We start from the raw sequence: 16,572 nt of genomic DNA on the forward strand, positions 1-16,572 counted from the left end.
CTCGACACGGCACTGAGACAGCCCTCTTAGACCTAAAGAACCAAATGGATGATATCAGCGACACAGGCAAACCTGCGCTCCTCCTGCTCCTTGACTTGTCAGCAGCCTTTGATCTGGTTGATCACAACACTCTGTGTCGCCATCTAGCTTCTGAGGCCAACTTCTCCCCAAAGGCATGTGAATGGATCACCTCCTTTCTCCAGCAGAGAGTCATGAAAGTATTTTCCGACACTGCCTGTGCCACCCCCAGCCACATTAAATGTGGCGTCCCACAGGGTTCGTGCATTGCACCTACCCTCTACAACCTCTTTACAAGACCCTTGTTCAGCATCCTTGACGCAATGCACATCTCATACACCAACTATGCTGATGATGCACAGGTGCTTATTCCACTCACAGGGGACTATCACACAGATCTTACCACACTCACTTCCATCTACTCCACCATCCAATCCTGGATGGCGAACAATTGGCTCTGCCTCAACAGCGAAAAAAATGAGCTCCTGCTCATAGGATCACCCACCACCGTGGGCAACCTCGATGAGCAGTACTCATCCTTCTCTATTGACAGCATTCCCATCAAAGTCTCTAACAATGTCAAGACCCTCAGAGTGTACTTGGACGCCGACCTGACTATGGACAGGCAGGTTAATGCCATTGCCTCATCTTCTGCGTACTACACTAAAGTGCTAAACGCAGCTAGACCCTTCCTATCCCGGGAGAACTGCCTTACTATTGCAAGGGCAATAATTGGTTCTAGGCTTGATTATTGTAATGCTCTCTTCATTGGGACTTCCCAAAAAGACCTCAACAAACTCCACCTGGTGCAAAATAACGCACTCAGGGCAGCCACTGGAACATCCAGGAGAGACCACATCACTGAAATCAGAAGACAGGTCCACTGGCTTCCAGTCAAAGAGAGAATTGTCTTTAAAACGCTGGCCATCACACACAAATGCCTCCATGAGCTCGCACCCCCATACCTATCACAAAGAATCACGAGGCATACTGCCTCAAGACCCCTCAGAGAAGTCTATTCCAACACTATCCTCACACCTAAAATCCGTAAAGCACGAGCAGGCGGCTCCAGCTTTCCCACACTGGCCGCCACACACTGGAACGCACTCCCTCCTCACCTGAGACATATGGAATCCCACCAAGCCTTCCGGAAAGCCATCAAAACTTCGCTCTTCAACTGAAAAGTTGTAAACTGGCACCACCCTTCTAATGTAGAACCAACCTACTGTTCTCTATCATTTTGCATGTATGTAACTTGCTCATGCTATGTTGTAATTAACCAAGAAGCCTAATGGCGCCTCAACCTGTATGTCAAATTTCTTACATGTTCATGTAACAGCGCCTCGATGCCCTTGGGCTGCAAGTGCGCGATACAAATGCAAATAAATAAATACCGTCTCCTCGATTATTCGAACTTGCCAACCTTTGTACCTCCTTAGCCATGCCGTATGGATACATCTGGAATCACAATTCAACTGCTCTCTCTTAGATTATTCAAACTTGACAACATTATTACCTCTTTAGCCATGCCCTATCGATGTATCAGGAATCGCAATTCAACTCTCGTCGCCTCGATTATTCGAATTTACCAACCTTATTACCTCCTTAGCCATGCCTTATGGATACATCTGGAATCACAATTCAACTCTCGTCGCCTCGATTATTCAAATTTACCAACCTTATTACCTCCTTAGCCATGCCCGATGGATACGTCTGGAATCACAATTCTACCCCCCTTCTCCTCGATTATTCGAACTTGCGAACCATATTACTTCCTTAGCCATGTCCTATGGATATATTTGGAATCGCCTTTTTTTCTTCAGTTAACTTAAATAAAAACAAATTGTGTCAAACACTGTGTGCACATGGTTCCTGCCCAGCACAGGTTTCAGATATAATCAGCAAGGTGCCAAATAACCAGGGCAAAAAAAATGAAAGTGTGACAATGATTCCCCCCACAGATAGGACAGATATCAGATATGACAGATATCAGGGTTTAACACACTCCAATAGTGCTTGAGATGGGCTTGGGGAAGTGTACAGAAACAAAACATTATATACAATGAGCGAGCAACAGGAGGGTTAACAAAATCTAGGTACTCTTTGTAACTCTTCCTTGCCTAATACGGCCTAAAGTAGAGCATTCACATGGCGCTTATAGTCGATCTAGTGCAGGGGTCTGCAACCTTTGGGTATTCAAATGTTTTGGACTACAAATCCCATCAGCCCTATCCAACATAGTCTATAGTGAGGGAGCATGGGATTCGTAGTCCATGCTCTAAGGTGTACATAGTCAGCACCATACGAAAAATGAAAACTTGAGTTATAGAACATTTACAAGCCCTAAAGCTTTCTAATGCCAAAAACCCTGCGGCTTTGCATTTCTGACCATCACAAAAAACAGATGCCACTCTGCTCCATTGGACTGGGGGTACTATTAACCTACATAACCGTAAAGGTAATAGAGAACTATTACATAGAGAAATTATATGATATGATGGGGTATTTATAATGCGCTTAATACCCAGAAGTTACTAAGCGCGGACCCCGGAATCGAACCTGTGTTGCTTCGTGTCGTCTTGATTCCAAGGCGAGCACGTTGCCTCTGAGCTATCCTCCTGAAAAATGGCTTATAAAGCATCTTTCATGTCTCTAGTAATATAGGCCCCCTTCAGCACAACCTTTGGCATTTGGTTTATACCATTTTGATTACGCCACAACTGCAATAGGCCTAGTGAAGTTAAGATGGCTGCCATATGCCAACACCAGGGGAGAGACGGACCGCCCTCCTGTGCCAATAGGCCCTGAAGCGCCTCTTCGTACTTTACATGGGTGAAGCATATCCACAAGCGTACCCAACAAGGGACAGGTGTGGTCTCTATTTCATCAACTGCTTTTTCGAGGAAAAGCAACAACATAACAAGTTAATGAAGCCGTCCTTTTTATTGTTGGGTGATAGGTAGCGCAGCCTCCCATGGCCAACTGCCCTTATGGCCAGAGTGGAAGTCTCGAGAGATCGACTGAACTAAGAGCTGTAACATTCCATCCTGTGAGCCAGGGCTGGACTGGCCTGAAGGGAGGTCTGGAGATTTCCCGCTAGGCCTCTGCACACTGGGCCTCTTTTGTGTGGTAAACAATTGTATTTCCACATTTTCTCATTGGAAAACGATTGTGCTTTATGAAAATGTGTAATATGGGGCCATTTTGAACATTATTTCCAGGGCCTCTTTTGTTCACCAGTCCACCCCTGCTGTGAGCATCCTCCCAGAGGCACAGTAGTGCATTGCAGAAGGATGCTCCCGCATGGCATGCAGGAGGGTGCACGCTCCCCAAGGCAGAGGGGCAGCCTGGCGTGGCCTTACCACGTAAGAGTAGGAGGTCCGCTACACCTGAAAAATCATTTTTTCACGTACCAGATTTCACACTGCCCAGGCAGTGACGTGACGTGTCTGTACATCGGATGTAAAGAGCTGGCAAATTGTGAATGCCTGGCAAAATGCCTGGCAAATGTTTACAAATGACTACCCACAACCCAAACTATTGGCTTTGTCCGAGCTTGCATTAGAAGCCGCCTCCCAGTCTAGTGTACGTACTATGGTGGCTGGAGGTGACGATGTTTACGGGAGGGCGCGCAGCGTTGCGTATAGCGTGACACCAGTGATACGCTCTACGGCACGACCACCTTTAGCAACCTGAAAAAACCTATGAAGTAATGGGCCAGCAGGACGCCACGGGCCAGATCCAGAACTGACCCAAACGACGAGGCTTACAGTTGCGCCTATGCGAAGGGGTAAGCCATGCCTGGACCCCTACCTGGCACTGCCATTGGAACGCCCACTGGTGGAGCCCTGTAAGGGAAAACGCCAGCCTTGCATCATGTGTGAATGTGTGAGTGGGTGCAGGTTATATACACCTAGTAGATCTCCCCGATCAGCTAAGGCCTGCACTTTACAAGTTGATCGAGTCAAAAGAGCTTGTGGAAATGGCCGCACGAGCTTGGAATGCCTTGCCTGTTTCTTTAGGTAATGCTGCCGAGCTTTTGGTATTCCGGAAACAGTTGAAGACCTTTCTGTTCTCATAATTTCTGACCTAGCTACCAGCTCCCATTGGATAGGGCCCTATCTTTCTTCTTCATGGCGCCTGGGTGCCTTCGGGCTTTGGCCCTTTATAAATAAAATAACATATCATAACATTTACACTTAGACATCAACATAGGAGCACATTACCCTGCATGATCCCTATCTCCCCTTTAACCTAACCCACCCCCTCGCTTTCAGATCCAGCAGAGGGCTTGGAGACCATGCAAACAGCAGCATAGCACAAAATATAAATTCCCAGTAGAAAAAATGCACCAACGAGTATTTCCTATTCTGGTTTCCCCACCCTCCCCAGCGTACCTCCAACCCACAACTGAGGAAAAGAGGAATTCATACAGAAGAGCAGCAAAGCTGTGGTTTCCGGCTCCAAGGGGTGCATTTAGCTGCCTGCACAATATGATGTTATCATGTGGGGTACAGCCATATGGTTTAGCCCCGGGGAATGGTTTCTGAAATTCCTCTGGCATATTTTCAAGCTAGAGTATATGCATATGTGAACTGGAAACACACACAGTAACTATTGAACAATGCATTCTGCAAAATAATCATAATCATAATACCAATAAAAATAATGATTTCTTTTATAGTGCTTCATCCCAGGTTTCTCCACCTTCTAAGCGCTGTAATAATAATCATTATCATCAAGCAATTTAAATGCAATCATCGTTCCAAAGACAAGAGAGGATGGAAATCGCGCAAAGGTGTCATTGTTAACGTTGCAGGTAAAAGGTGAAGGTCACGTACCTCTGCACTGGGGCGTTTCGCCAGTCCAGCTGCCATTGGGCTGGCACACCCTGCTGCTGGGCCCAATGAGCTGGAAGCCAGGGTTGCACGTGAAATAGACATCGTGATCCACGGCGTATTTAGCGCCAAACTTCTTGCCATCAGAAGGGGCGTCCAAAGCTGGACAGCTGACCGCTGCAATAGGGAGAGTGCAATAGATGTGGGTAAGTCAGCACGCAAAGATGGAAGCGCACACTTCTGACAGGAGCAGGGCCTGAGGAAACATTGGCAACAGTTCACAACCTCATGTCATGTGTAGGCGTTATCCCGATTCTCACCCCACTAACCCTACCTTCAAATCTCTGCATACCTAACTCACCCAAAAATTCACACAACCTACTCTCACCCAGCAAACCACACGCACTAAGCCACACCGCATTGACAACAAACTAACAACACATAAAGAGCACCGACAGCACACGTGGTCTTGCCCCGGTCCAATACCTACACCAAAGCGCAGCGCACGGTCTATACCGAGCTGGAGCCGCCAACAGCACACCACCTCTCTCACTCTCCTACTCCCTCTTCTCCCGACTAACCCACCCCCCCGCCTGCCTTCTTGTTTGCAGATCCGCCAGAGCACCTGGGGACCAACTCCGATGGTGATGGTGCGCGATATAAATACTTTTAACATTTTGACATTTTTAACTTTTTTATCCAGAGGCGCAAGAAGCTACTGAAATATTGCCCAGTAGGTGCTACAGGTTGACCCAGAGCATCCCAGTTGCCACAGGTATGTTATACTCAATTGGATGTCCCTTGTGGAAACGCCATTTAGCCAATTACAAATGGTTCCTACTGGATCCGGTTGCTGCAAATGGGTTTTTGGATATTGGTCTATACATTCAAGCATAGGTACACAAAAATAGCAAATTAACCAATACTATATAGGGTATTGGAAGATGCAATTGTGAAATGAAGCAGAATTTTCATCAAAGTAGTTCCCTGTTTGGAAAAAAGATATTGACACAAAAAGTTCCTGAAAGAGTTAAGTATTAGGTGCTATGGGTTGCCCCAGGACAGCTTAGTGGAAGGTTGTTGCGTTATGTTCAATGAGAGGTCCCTGGTGGAATCGTCATTTTACCAATTGCGAATTGTGTCAACTGGATCCAGTTGTGCAGATGGGGTTTTGAACATTGGACTATGCATCTCCTGCATGGTTGAATACAAATGCCAGTGGAGACCTAAATACACCATTTAAGGCACCAAGATGAATGTGCAATCAAAAATAATGTGTACCATATTGGTTAACTACCTGTCCCAAAAAAAACATATGCCCATAACTGGATCCAGTAGAAAAAGTGTCTAATAGTAAACCGAAATTTCCACCAAGGGTATCACAACGGAACATTCATGCGATAAGACAGTGAGGATCCTAGCGCAGCAGACAGAGAACTGTGTGTTCTGTGCTGTTTCGATGCTGCGGGCGCTGGTCCAGTGGTCACATGCTGCGCGAGTTAACAGGCTCGAGCAGCTCCAGATATATCTGGCATCCTATGCCCACTGCAGTTTTATTAACAATAGAAAACGTCATATTCCCTATTATGATATTTTTATTAAAAACATTTTGCATTCCATGGCATCGCTAGCTTTGTTTTCTTTGAAGTGTGGTCCAAAACGATTAGTTTTCCCTCAAGCTAGGGGGTTCATTGAAAAGATTCAAATGTGCGTTCAAACATAGTCTAGCTGTCAGTTCTTATACCCTGCCAGTGACATCGTGAGCAGTGGAATGTAAACATGCCCACTCCCATTTAATATAAAAAAGAACAGTTCTGGCAAGCCCGGAAGCACTCACTTGACCCTCTCTGCAGTGTCCACCATCAGCAGCTTAGTTTGAGATGATATTACACAGCCACGGTAGTGGCTATGTAGTTATGGTTAAGTTGCTGTTTCCATAGGAAGAGCACTTTTTGGGCGGCTTATAACTCCGCTCCCCCTAGACGAATCCTCACCAAACTTGGCAAAAAAAAGCATATGGGCCACTCTGAAATTTTTGCAATGTTTGGTGATGTTTGTTGGAGGGGGGCAAAAGTTATGGGGGGTCCCAAAACGTCTGTTTTTCCCAAAGACTGAATGGGGAAAAAACTTTGCGCATGCTATAGGTCAAACCGTTGGACGGATTTTCACCAAATTTGCGGCAGGGGCACGGGCTTGGTCCCGAAAGCGGGCTTTTGTAAATTTGGTGACAATCCGTCCTGTAGTTTCCTTTAAAACGACCAAAAAATATGTCTAAAAAAATTAGTGATATCTCTGTCTGCTCCGCGGTCACACTTCCCTGTTCGCTCCGCGGACAAGATACCGATTGGCCAGGGGGTGTCGTCATGACCGCGGACACGCAATGTCTTCGTTGATTGGCTGCAGCGAGCCGTGATGTGCGTCAGAATGTGTGGATGTGCCCGACATCTTGGATCCGAAGACAGCGCGGTCGCCACCCGAGGCGAAATGTTGTTTCGGAAACTGTTTTGCTCTCCTACAGTGCGTGGGGAGGTTCACAGAGTAAGAGATGCGTCAAATAATGTACTTGTTTGGCCGGCAGGTGTTAATGATGTATTCTCTATGCGAAATTCTGTTAAGGAAACTATTTTGATCTCCTACAGTGCTTAGGGAGGTTCCGAGAGTAAGAGATGGGTGAAATACTGTACTTGTTTGGGCGGCAGGTGTTCATGATGTATTCTCTATGCCTACCTTGTTTGGGATGTTTGCACATGCAGAAAATGAGGCATCTAATAAGGGTAGTATTTCAGTCCGTGCTGTGTACAGCTACCTTGAAACTGTTCTAAGGACACGCGTGGTGTTAGCCACCATTACAATTGAGTACATGTCGTTAATACATTATTTTTTCCTATGGGTGTGCTATTGATTAGTACGCCGCCATGGGTGTGACATGCTGCGGTGGTTGTAGCCAGGGCCTAGAGTCTTGGATGCATGGCTGTAGGCTGTAGGCCGAAGGCCATACTTCCAAGACGGTAGGCCCTGGCCAGAACCACCGCAGCATTTCGCAGCAATGGATACACCTGCAGTATTGATTATCGATTAGATGGTTGTGGGGAGTGTGTACAGTCTTGGGTGCATGGCCAAAGGCCATGCACCCAAGAACAAAGTTATAAGTACTGGGACATCATATTGCAGCAATGCATACACCCGTACTATAGCTTAGCAGTCAGATGGTTCTGGGGAGGGTGCACAGTCTTGGGTGAATGGCCGAAGGCCATGCACCCAGGAACGACCTTATAAGCAGTGGAGTTATAAGCCAATGTACACCCATACATTCAAATATTTATGGACATATATCCACATCTCTAAGTCCTGCCCACATCCACAGCAGCATATTAGACAGGCACGTTAGTGGCTGTGTTGTTATGGTGCAGTTGCTGTTTGCATAGGAAGAGCACTTTTTGGGTGCCTTATAACTGTGCTCCCCTTGGACGATTCCTCACCAAAGTTTGAGGAAAAAAAAATACATCAGGCACTCTGAAATTTTTTGCACAGTTTGGTGATGTTTAGTGCAGGGGGGAAGTTGTAAGGGGGGTTCTCAAAACGTCTCTTTTCCCCTTAGACTAAATGGGGGGAAAAGTTTGTGCCCGCGACCATGTGGCGCTTTCCATGATTGGTTGTGGAACAGCGTAAAATATGTTAGCTTTCTTCGCTGCCCCCGCTATCTTTTATTCATGTTTTGGTGTACGCGGACATCGCCAGAAACACATACAAAACAAGACATCATTGCACGTGTCACACTTATGTAATACTATTTCTGAAGGTGACCTTTGAGGAGGGTAGTATGGGAGGTGGGAGCACAAACTGAAAAAGTGCAGTTTTCTTGTCACCAAAGTCATATGTTTAAATGGAAGTTCGTGCTCACTGTACCATTACCAATTAGTGCATGTGGGTTAACATGTTTTTGGAATAATATTGCCATCAGACTGGCGTCCTAAGTTTTGAAAACTAAGGCCACCACCTGCACTCTTTGCTGGAAACAGCGATTCTGGAGGTGTATGGGAGTAGCGGTTCTCATAATTAGATTTCAATATGTTGATGCAAAGTAAGAATGTATTTGACTTCTGAGTGAAGGTCACATGAGTTGCTTTTTTGGTTGGACACTCAATACGCCCGCGGATCCGAGTGAACATATAAGGGGCATTTGTTTTTTGACTTGAGCGAAAGGGAAACCTTTGAAGAAATTCAGGGAATGAAAGGGTCGCAAAAAATAGCAATTGATAAGGTTATGTTTTAAAAAGTTTGTAAGGGACATGCAATATCAGTCCACAAAGATTCTTAGATGCTAACACATTGGTGTCTGACTTGCAGAAACAGAATGGAGGCAGTAAATATTATGTAAGTTTACTTTTGCCCACTCTACAGCAAACCGCCCTTCATTTTTACATTACCGAAAATCTAATTGTGCCAATATAACTGACGTATTATCTTTCTGCGCTGTTACATTTTTCCTGCAATATTGCAGAGTGCACAGGTCCCACATTTGTAAAGTATGACTACACTCATCCTTTCTTAGCATTAATATTTTTGTTTGAAACATTATGTTTGCCCACATAGGTTTGTGTATCAGTTTCCACGTTATTTTTGTTTTACGGTGCATGCAGAATCTCGGCGTTTGTAGCCTGTTACTACATCTTTGATGTCCTGGGTGTTAGTCTTAGCAATACACGTAGGTGGAGCGAGTTATGGTTGTGTAGCTTACCATAATGAGCAAATGTCAAGCGTTTTTTGGTTTTACTGTGAAGTATAACATCCCTTTAACACAGTTTCTTTACTGAATATGCATATATATATATATGGCAGTGAACAAAAACAAAGGGGCTAAACATGTGATGTTGTCAGTGATGTCATCAATGACATTTGGGAAGCCATCTTTCATGTCCTGGGTGTTAGTGTTAGCAGTGCAGAGTGGTGATGGCAGGTATGGGTGCTTAGCCGACCATAACTGGCGAATTTCAGGGGTTTTTCGGTTTTACTTTGAACCATAATGGCATGTGTGAAAAGTTTTTTTAGTGAAGTGTACAGGTTTTTGGTAGGGCATACATATATCACACTCCATACAATATACATTAAACACCGTCAATTTTATATAACAAGATAAAAAATCAAACAAAATGACGCAGAGACCATTTAGCGATCAGCTATTGAAAACATATATATAGATATATATGCCAAGAAAGTAATGATGGGTTTAAAAAGGCTTTAAAAACAACCTCTTTCACCTGAAATGTGAAAGCAAAATAATCCATTTGAGCCAAGTCACACATTCCACAGCGCCATCTTGCAGCCATCGCTTGAAATTCACCTCCAGGTCTGAGCCACATCAGAAAGGCATTGTGGGTATGCAAATTAGCCCAAATGCAAACCCTTTTCTCCAGAAAATTGTCTTTGTCTTAAGGGCAGTGCTACCGGTCTCAAATGGATTATTCTTATAAACCTACGAAATTCGTTGTTAAAAGGACGTTATGGTTACAAGTAAAACCGAAAAACCTCAGAAATTCGGCAGTTATGGTAAGCTAAGCAAACATAACTCGCGCCACCACCGTGCACTGCTAAGACTAGCATTTATGTATGATTAGGTTGCTGTATTAACAACAAAACTCCAATACAATGTTGTTTAGATGAGCGCATTCTTTAGTACATTAAGTAGTTCATGATAGGTCTCCCAATCACCCCTGACATCTTGTTACCTACATTATAAACACAACCCCTTGTAGGGACTTTTCATCAAAATTAATTTCACATGTGATGTCATCAATGATTTCATCAATGACATTTGTGATGTCATCTTTGATGTCCTGGCTGTTAGTCATAGCAGTGCACGGTGGTGGTGCGAGTTATGGTTGCTTAGCTTACCATAACTGGCGAATTTCTGAGGTTTTTCAGTTTTACTTGTAACCATAACGTCCCTCTAACAAAGTTTTTTCATTGAATTTCATAGGTTTTTATTAGTGCAACTTAACCATAACGTCCCTCTAACAAAATTTTTCACTGAATTTCATAGGTTTTTATTAGTGCAACTTAACCATAACTTCCCTTTAACAAAGTTTTTTCAGTGAATTTCATGGGTTTTTTCCAGTGCATGCTATTTTCCTACAACTTACTAATTTCATACTTACACCAATATAGCAAAATGTTTGTCCAATTTACAGTTTCACCTTCATACGCTGCCATTTCCAACTTTCTAGCATCATTGCTAACACTTCTATACACTTGTTTCAACTTTTTCCACTGTTTTTGCGTCCGTCGACGTCTGCGAACGTCTGCCGTTATCGTGGACCTTCCTGACAGTGCCACATAACCATGCGCTCAAGCATGCAATGATGATGTGTCCGCGAACGCTTCTGCACTTCGCGATCGGGTCCGTGCTTCAAAAACAGTTTAGAACTGCATTTTCTACTGATCTAGGAACTTTCAAGCTCAAAATGTACCTTGCACAGCTCCTACACCTTTTCTTACTCATTATCCATTAACAATCTAGTACAAAGCACATACGTGGAAGAATATGAGAAAAACTGCTATTTATCTTAAAAATGGCATCAGCAATTGCCATCCCTCCTCCCCTAGAGCCACCACCACCACCAGCAACTGGAGGACCTACACATCAAAAAAAGCACAGTACTACCAAAGACAATGAAAAGGACCAAGAAGATGAGGTAGAGGAAGTGCCTACCTCTAGAACACCAAGAGAATCATGGGTGTGGCGGTTCTTTACCACTGTTGGGAATATACCAAAGGCTAAGGCTACCAAAGTGAAATGTTGTACTCATTCGCGGACTAGCTGGACAGTACTCCTACGGGACCACCGCCATGCGCCGCCACACCAAATCCAACCACAGCAATGCTCTCAGAAAGGTTCTTCCTTTCTTAGCAAGTAATAGGCTGTCTTCCTCCACCTCATCTTCCTCAACCAATACTGTAACCACACAGCCTACTTCTGTGGGACTCAAAATCACACCATCTACCTTTACCGGACTGTTTGTGGACTTCAGGGATGAAAAACACCAATTTTTTGGCTTCTTACGCCCATATCCCATCCCATCCTCATCACCCTTCATCTCCCCAGAGATTGTTTGATAAGTTTGACAAGTGCAATGTTGTGTTTATTTACATGTTTCTACCGTGATGTTCGCGGACACAGACTGATGTCCGCAAATCCAACATGGCGGGCGTTTCCAAAAATCTGATGCACTTAATGCTTTTCACCATCCAATCAGTGGGCGCATCCGATGTCCGCGGACTTCACGTCGCCTCCTAGGCCAATCAGATGCCCGTCCGCGGACCGAACGGGGAAGCAAGTCTGCAGACTGAACCCAGATATAACTCTTTTTTTTGCATGCTTTTAGCCCATTTTAAAGAAAACTACTGGATGGATTTACACCAAAATCACGCTTTAGGGACTAAGCTGCCGCGCCTGCCGCATATTTGGTGAAAATCCGTCCAGCGGTTTGGGTTGTAGACGTGAGCAAAATTCTTTTTCCATTGCGTCTATGACATCTTGGGCCCCCTCCTACAACTTTGCCCCCACCTTGCTGAAACCTCACCAAACGTGCCAGTAAAATTCATGGTCAGGGCCATATACTTTATTTGCAAAGTTTGGTAAGGATTCATCCTGGGGGAGCAAAGTTATAAGCCGATCAAAAAGTGCTCTTCCTATGAGTTGAGCAACTTAACCATAACTACAGGGCCGCTACCGCAGGCCGTGTAATACGAAATATAAAACTGGTGATAGAAAGGAATTTTACAACAAACATGGTTTCCACCAAGCATTTACAAATGGCCTCATAGATAACTTGAATGCTGTTTCAGTTGTCTGTGATGTCTGGTGAAGCCCAGAGGTGAAATTTTGTCTCTTGGTTTTGCCTAGAGATTTACCATTGTATGCTGTGTATGATGATGTGTAACCATCAGCAACTATTATTACCTTTACAAAATGTCATATCCTCCATCTGTGACTTCACAGCAGGGAATTATGGAATTCATAATAAACTGCTGTGACTTTGCAGCAGGGAAATATCCTAAGACTCTATGGAAGCAGAGCAATCCCAGCACCCCAACTACATCTGTGTGTGGCTCCTTCAAATGCCCTACCCCTCTTCACCAGCTGCAATGCTTGTCAATGGGGACAAGACAGCGGGTGAAAAAGGAATATAATTGGTCCATACTTCACATTGAATTATAAATGGGCAAAACTCTCAGGTTTCCCAGTTCCATGCACGAGAGAGCCAACCAGTCCCGTTTGTCTTGGAATTCTGGGATTTGTTGTCCTAAATTCAAAATGGAAAAGACAAAACCACAATTCACACAATTCCAATAAAGGAATGAGACAGGGTGGCTTTCTTCCACATGGTACTGGGAAACGTGCGAGCTCTAAATGGGTGCTTGCCGCTACGTTGTGTTTTCTACTTCAGGGTTCGGAGAGATATCATAGACAACTTGAGCTTCGCTCTGGTTGTCTCTGATGTGAGTCAGAACACCTCGCTGGGATATATCCTGATAGTTGAAAGCAACCCATTCATAATTGTCTATGTCAGGGGTCGGCAACCTTCAGCTCTCCTAATGGTTTGGACCACAGCTCCCATCAGCCCTAGTCACCATAGGTAATGGCGAGTGATCAAGGGAGTCATAGTCCAAAACATCTGACGAGCCGCAGGTTGCAGACCTCTGCTCTATATTATTGCTGCCTCCTAAAAAGAGCCACCTTTTCCCGTAAGACAGGCCAGGTGCCTGCTGTTGCTGGGTGGCCACACCTGCCCCTGTCAATGAGAAGTTATTCTCCTACTGGGGTGTTGCCAGAGATCAGTCTGCATTGAAGGAGCTGAACTTGAAAGAAGCACTGGACAGAGTTCCTTTTTCGTAACCATTTCCAGCAGCTAAGTGCTACTGTGAAGCCACAGTAGCACACAAGCATTACTTTATTTGAATTCTTGGCAAGAGCAAACCGCACTCCTGACTGTCTTGAAAACCTCTACATCATTAAAGCAGTTTGATATGAAAAGCTCCAGAACAAGCTTGTTCATGGAACAGTCCTAACAAAAGAAAGTCCACTCCACCCGGATCCTAAAAAGAACCAGTAGAAAACCCTTCTTAATTCCCCTCAGATGTTCTGAACAATTCAAGTTGGATCCCTAACAAAGTGGGGATTTGTGGAGGGTTAACCTGAGCATGTGCGATTTTAAGCCTTACCCAGATTCAAAAAAGGACTGATTCACTCATGGATATTCCAGAAGGTTCATAGTGATAATATCGAATTCAAAAATCTCGAAAACCAAAATCTCGAATACAAAAGGCCGAAAAATAAAATATCGAATTTTTTTTTCAATGTGTTTTTTTTTTAAATGGGGGGGTTCCCCCCCCAACCCCCCTTTTTTCATTTTTTTTTTATTTTACCCCTTTTTTTTACTTACCTGACCCCAAAAACATATATAAATAAATAAATAAAAAATTCAATATTTTTTTTTTCGATATTTTTTTTTCCGGTCTTTTTGTATTAGATATTTTGTTTTCGAGATTTTGACTGACTACCATTCCAGAAGCTCATTCCAGAGCCTAGGTGTCAGTCAGGAAAAAGGCTACCTCCGGAATCTCTCCACCCACATTTTCGGGTGTACCTGGAGGCCTGCCTACCACCCCTTGGTGTATGGTATTTTTGCAAGAGGTGACAAGTTCCACATGAGATGGAATAGCGAGGCTAGATGGGCACTCCAAAAACAACGCGCAGAGGCTTAAGCTGCATCCTGCTCGACGCGGGGCAACAGTGCGACTAGAACAAGATTGGAGAAATATGACAAAACTTGACACTCCCGGTAACTAGTCCTATGTTGAGCTGGCGATCAAGAAGTCCCAAAAGAGTGACATTCGAATAAGTACAACTGAGAAATCACAAAATCCTAAACCATGATTCAAAAAATTGTCTAATTTTTTTTTAACTTTCTCAGTGATTAGAGGAACAGCCACAAGGATTTGTCTGTGATATCACTTGGTGGTCTATGCTTACCGGTGAGTCAAGATAGGAACCCAGGGATTTCACGATCAATATTAACCTTGCTTGGCAGTGAAATGAAGCAAGACTGTCCATGGTTGTAAATTGGCTGGGGAGTATTTGCAACTTCTGGCAATCATGCAAGTACAATTTAGTGGGCCACGGTGCAGCGGATGCAGCCCAAAACGCATCGACACCACCTTCTAGACCAAGTAAACTAGATGTCAACATATATATTTATATAATTATTGACATTCCTTTCCTTCTATAATCTGAGCGCAGAATGTGCCATTTCTGTTATGTTTGTGGCCTCTTAGAGACTTATACATAAGGAAAACTCCCTCATATGCTTAACGTAGTAAAATGATTTCACTAAAATAACATAATTAGGTGAAATGGAAAACCTGGGATTTGAGTTCAAGTTTCCTGGGGACCTAGTTTAGAGGCTACATCTCCTCCCATTACCATCTTTAGCTTTAAACCAATGTAAAGAGGAAGAGGAAGCTACATAATCTATTGGTAGAACTGAAGCAGAGTCGAGCCAGGGGGTCTACCTTTGTTCTAAAAGCCAAGCACGAGCTGGCAAAAGACCTATACCTGGCCTCCTGCCTCCACACCCCACAACAGAAAACCAATACCCGGCTGCCTGTCTACCCACCCCGCCAACACAAGACCCTCACTTGTCATGCTGCCTCCCCACAACACAAGGTCAACAACTGGCCTCTAGCCTCCCCTCAAACATTAGAATTATTTAGAATGTAACCACATATGAATGAGACTTTCCCTACAGAAATAAATCACTGCTTGGCGATCCTGATTTTGATAGTTAAGGAAAACAAAGCAAAGTGAGGGGACTTCATCTTCTACTATTTCATGTTCAGTTTTGAAGCCAAGAAAATGTTTTTTTCAAAGTGGTTATTTAAGGGCTAAACCAGTGAATTGTTCAATAAATATGACTTTCACAAATTTCAATAAATCTGGCATTCAAAGCAACAAGTCACATGGTAAGGCAACCTGACAAAATATAATGGAAATCCCATAATGGAAACACACGTTCAAAAAGCAAGTAAGCATCCCTTTGCCAGAAAAAAGAAAGGTGTTGAGCCAGTCACACAGTTGAGTGAAGTTGCCCCCAAGTTAATCACAGATCTTAGCAACAGTCATTCAATCTGCTGACCTACCTTTCCAGGTTTGCACTTCTGTCTCATTTACCTAGTCTTCTTGATTATGACTGCCTGGCCTCTTTGCTCTGAACCTCATCCTCAATGTCCTTTCACACCTTTCTGAAAATGTATTTTCAGACCTCTGTTCCCCTTTTGCTCCACCCATTAACCTAACTCAATACAATTCTCTCATCCTTCACCCACACTCGCCTCCTTCCCTTGCCCATATTGCAGTTACCAATACCTTGCCACTCACCCACTTCTATTGCCCATCACACCAAGCCCATTTCGTGTCCCTCATTGGCTTCCTTTGCCCTGCTCACATGCAAACAGTAAACCAGACATGACAAGGTGCAATGGTTGGCGTCTTGCTGGTAAGTGTGTCACTTGGGTTTGCACTTGGAAAACACAGAGATAAAGAAACCTCTTTAAGACTGACAGAATTACCTATAATGTAACTCGCGAACGTATGTTTTGACAAGAAATAACACGTATCATTTTGGCTTTACCCTTGATTCCCAGTAACAATTGCCAT

General features: G+C 44.1%; 1 protein-coding gene across 1 annotated transcript in view; it reads right to left on the reverse strand.

Moving 5' to 3' along the window:
• The window catches only part of FBLN7 (fibulin 7), a 710,294-nt gene that overhangs the window by 271,800 nt on the left and 421,922 nt on the right, over positions 1 to 16,572 (reverse strand). The window contains exon 3 of the mRNA XM_069607833.1: positions 4,860 to 5,033. Coding sequence (XP_069463934.1) covers positions 4,860 to 5,033 — 174 coding nt within the window. The remainder of the gene's footprint in view (positions 1 to 4,859; positions 5,034 to 16,572) is intronic.

The sequence above is a fragment of the Ambystoma mexicanum genome, chromosome 4q (assembly GCF_040938575.1).
Source record: "Ambystoma mexicanum isolate Mex_15411 chromosome 4q, UKY_AmexF1_1, whole genome shotgun sequence".
In the NCBI taxonomy this organism is placed as follows: Eukaryota; Metazoa; Chordata; class Amphibia; order Caudata; family Ambystomatidae; genus Ambystoma; species Ambystoma mexicanum.